We start from the raw sequence: 2,837 nt of genomic DNA, 5'->3' as shown, positions 1-2,837 counted from the left end.
CTGCTGAATAGTGTTGGCCATACTCCCCTTCATCTCATCCAATATAGAATACAGACTATCAAATTCTTCATCCAGCTCACTGATGGCATTAGAAGAGTTCACCTGAGAAGAGAATTGAAATTGCTGCAATATGTACTGGAAACAATGTAAACTAGTCTTTTAGACTGAAAATCACATTGTTTGCCCAAACATGCTTTGCCATGACCACTATATACCTTTGTCGCTGCACCTCACCTTATTAAAAAGAAAAAAATATTAACATCAGAATACTGTAGACTGAAATCCATGAAAACTCCACGATACTCCAACTTGCACAGAACCAACATATTTGGCAACTCTGTTCCACGCCAAAAGGACTTGATTTCCCTTTTATAATTATATCTGGATCACCAGGAGTTACTTATCAAGTTACATATAAAATGGTTTTATTTGATACTAAAAACTGCACTCAAGAAACCAGCTTTAAGATCTGCAGAATTATTGCCACTTCTGCAGTTAACCTGGTTCACAGTTAACATAAAACAAAGCTTTTTGACTTATTAATAGGCTAAAGGCACCTAAACCTCAACCTAGTGTAGATGTTCTAAAAATTAGACCTAACTTCTTACTTGAGTCCAACAGTCTGTAACTACTGAAAAAAGAAAGAATATATAATCTTCTCCGCCAAGCAGACTAGAAGTCTAAAAAAGATTGTCTGCTTCCAACTGACAGGAGTTTGAGATCTTGCATCAAAATCCAGATTCTCTCTTCCACACAACTCAAAACCTACAACACTTTTTCACATGAAAAGCAAAACCACCATACTTTTCAACTAGAGACAGACTTAAAAAAAGAAAGTGTTTTTCTATTTGGTTCTTACATGAAGATATTTTTAAACTTGATTCCTATAGTCGTCCATCCTTTACACACTACCCATAGAGTTTGAGATGGACAAAAATGGAAAGCTGCTTCCCTCCCAGCTACAACCTATAAGCTTTAATATATGTACCTGAACATTTTTTATTGTATGGTTGAGCATGTCGATGAAGTTGTGAATTTCATCATTTTTGTTCGATAGAGTAGCGACAATCCTTTGCAGAGTCTCCTACAATTACAAAAACAAGTGAGAGAAGTTGTAAAAGAACCTTGTAATTTCTTTCAACCATCACCATTTCAACACATATGGAAATTCATCACAGATATTCCAGTTGTGGTGAATTCAATTCTCATTCTGATGGGATCTGGATATACATTTTGTTAGAAAAGAGAAAAGGTATCACAGGTCTAAGAAGCATGCCACCAAACTAAAGCAGTTGTTAGTTCCAGAGAAACCAAGAATCTGTTTTATGATACACAACTGTTTCACATGCTTTGTTACTCATGTTACTGCAACTCCCAAGTCATCCAAGCCAGACTATCTACTAGCATCACACTCTGCCATATATAACTTCTCCAGATGAGAAAGCTAGTGCTTGCACAACTGAATAGGGAATCAATAAAGAAAAAAAGGTAAAAGTTAACTCAGAGAAAAAATAGCATTTTCTACTGTCAAAAGAAGCTTGTATAAAATAACTAAGCTGACAGTTTATTCTATATAGAGAATACATATTCAGCAGTGATTTGTAAGCTTATTCTACAAGTGTTAAACTATTTTGGTGAATAATTTATATATTACATTTAAAAGCAACCTCAAAGAGGAAAGCTTACTGATAGCTGGGAAAGACAATCAAGGTTATACCTGTCGTGTACAATCTCCAGCCATTAAAAAGCAGTAGATTCAGCTTACAAAACACATGCTAAGCACGCAAATCTTTAAGCACATCAAAATGCATTTTTAAATTAAATCAGACTACCAGGTCTGATTTTTTTAAGCAGTCAGTCTCATATACTAATAATTTGACAAAAATGCACCAACAGTTGGTATTTAAAACCAAGTCAAGTTGTTTAATTAAAGCTCAGAGCACATCAGCATACATAAGCAAAAATAAAGGACCAGGTAAAAGAGTAACAAAGAATTGTGTGTTATTTATTGTGGTCATAAAGAAAGCCAACAGGATGCTGGGTTGCATTTAAAAACGCATCACCAGCAGAGACAAAGAAGTCGTTATTCCTCTCTACTCAGCTCTGGTCAGACCACACGTTGAGTGTTGTGTCCGATTTTGGTCCCTGCTACAGCAAGAAGATGCGGACAGGTTGGAAAGGGTCCAGAGAAGGGTGACAAGCATGTTCAGAGGACTGGAAGACCTGCCATATGCAGAAGGGCTGAGAAAACTGGGCCTTTCCAGCCTTGGGAAGAGAAGGCTTAGGGAGGATCTTATTACCATGTACCAGTACCTAAAGGGTGGCTATCAAGAAGATGGAGATTCCCTTTTCATAGGAGTCACATGGACAAGACAAGGGGTAATGGGCACAAGTTGCCCCTGGAGAGATTCCGATTGAACTCCAGAAGAAAAATTTAACCGTGAGATCGATCAGACATTGGAACAATCTCCCAGGGGAAGTGGTGAATTCCCCTACATTGGTCGGTTTTAAGAGTCAGCTTGACAGGGTGCTGACTCATCTCATTTAAACTAGACTTTTACCTCAAGAGGTTGGACTAGATGGTCCTTGTGATCCCTTCCAACCTGGTATCCTATGATTCTATGATTTAATTCAGGCTGGTTGACAGTCAGTTCTATAAATAAATTTGCCTCTAAAACGCTAGATTTCGCTCTTAAAAAAAATAAAAATGAAAGCTGTCTTAATTACTATTAAGACATTATTAACCAGTTGGACTCAGAGTTTCAAGTTGTTCAACTTAACATTTTTACTTAACAACATTTAGGAAACTGAGGCACGGGAAGCTAAGAAAACACACC

The 2,837-nt window shown here is 37.1% G+C and overlaps 1 protein-coding gene across 1 annotated transcript in view; it reads right to left on the bottom strand.

Moving 5' to 3' along the window:
- The window catches only part of LOC104537284 (FSD1-like protein), a gene marked incomplete at both ends in the record, with an annotated part of 5,188 nt that extends 4,104 nt beyond the window's left edge, over positions 1–1,084 (bottom strand). The window contains 2 exons of the mRNA XM_010180110.1: positions 1–102; positions 989–1,084. The exon at positions 1–102 is cut by the window's left edge and continues 54 nt beyond it. Coding sequence (XP_010178412.1) covers positions 1–102; positions 989–1,084 — 198 coding nt within the window. The remainder of the gene's footprint in view (positions 103–988) is intronic.
- Between the last annotated feature and the right edge of the window lie 1,753 nt (positions 1,085–2,837).

This window comes from Mesitornis unicolor, unplaced genomic scaffold, assembly GCF_000695765.1.
Source record: "Mesitornis unicolor isolate BGI_N332 unplaced genomic scaffold, ASM69576v1 scaffold30302, whole genome shotgun sequence".
NCBI classification, from domain to species: domain Eukaryota; kingdom Metazoa; phylum Chordata; class Aves; order Mesitornithiformes; family Mesitornithidae; genus Mesitornis; species Mesitornis unicolor.
This window is presented reverse-complemented; position numbering and strand designations above follow the sequence as displayed.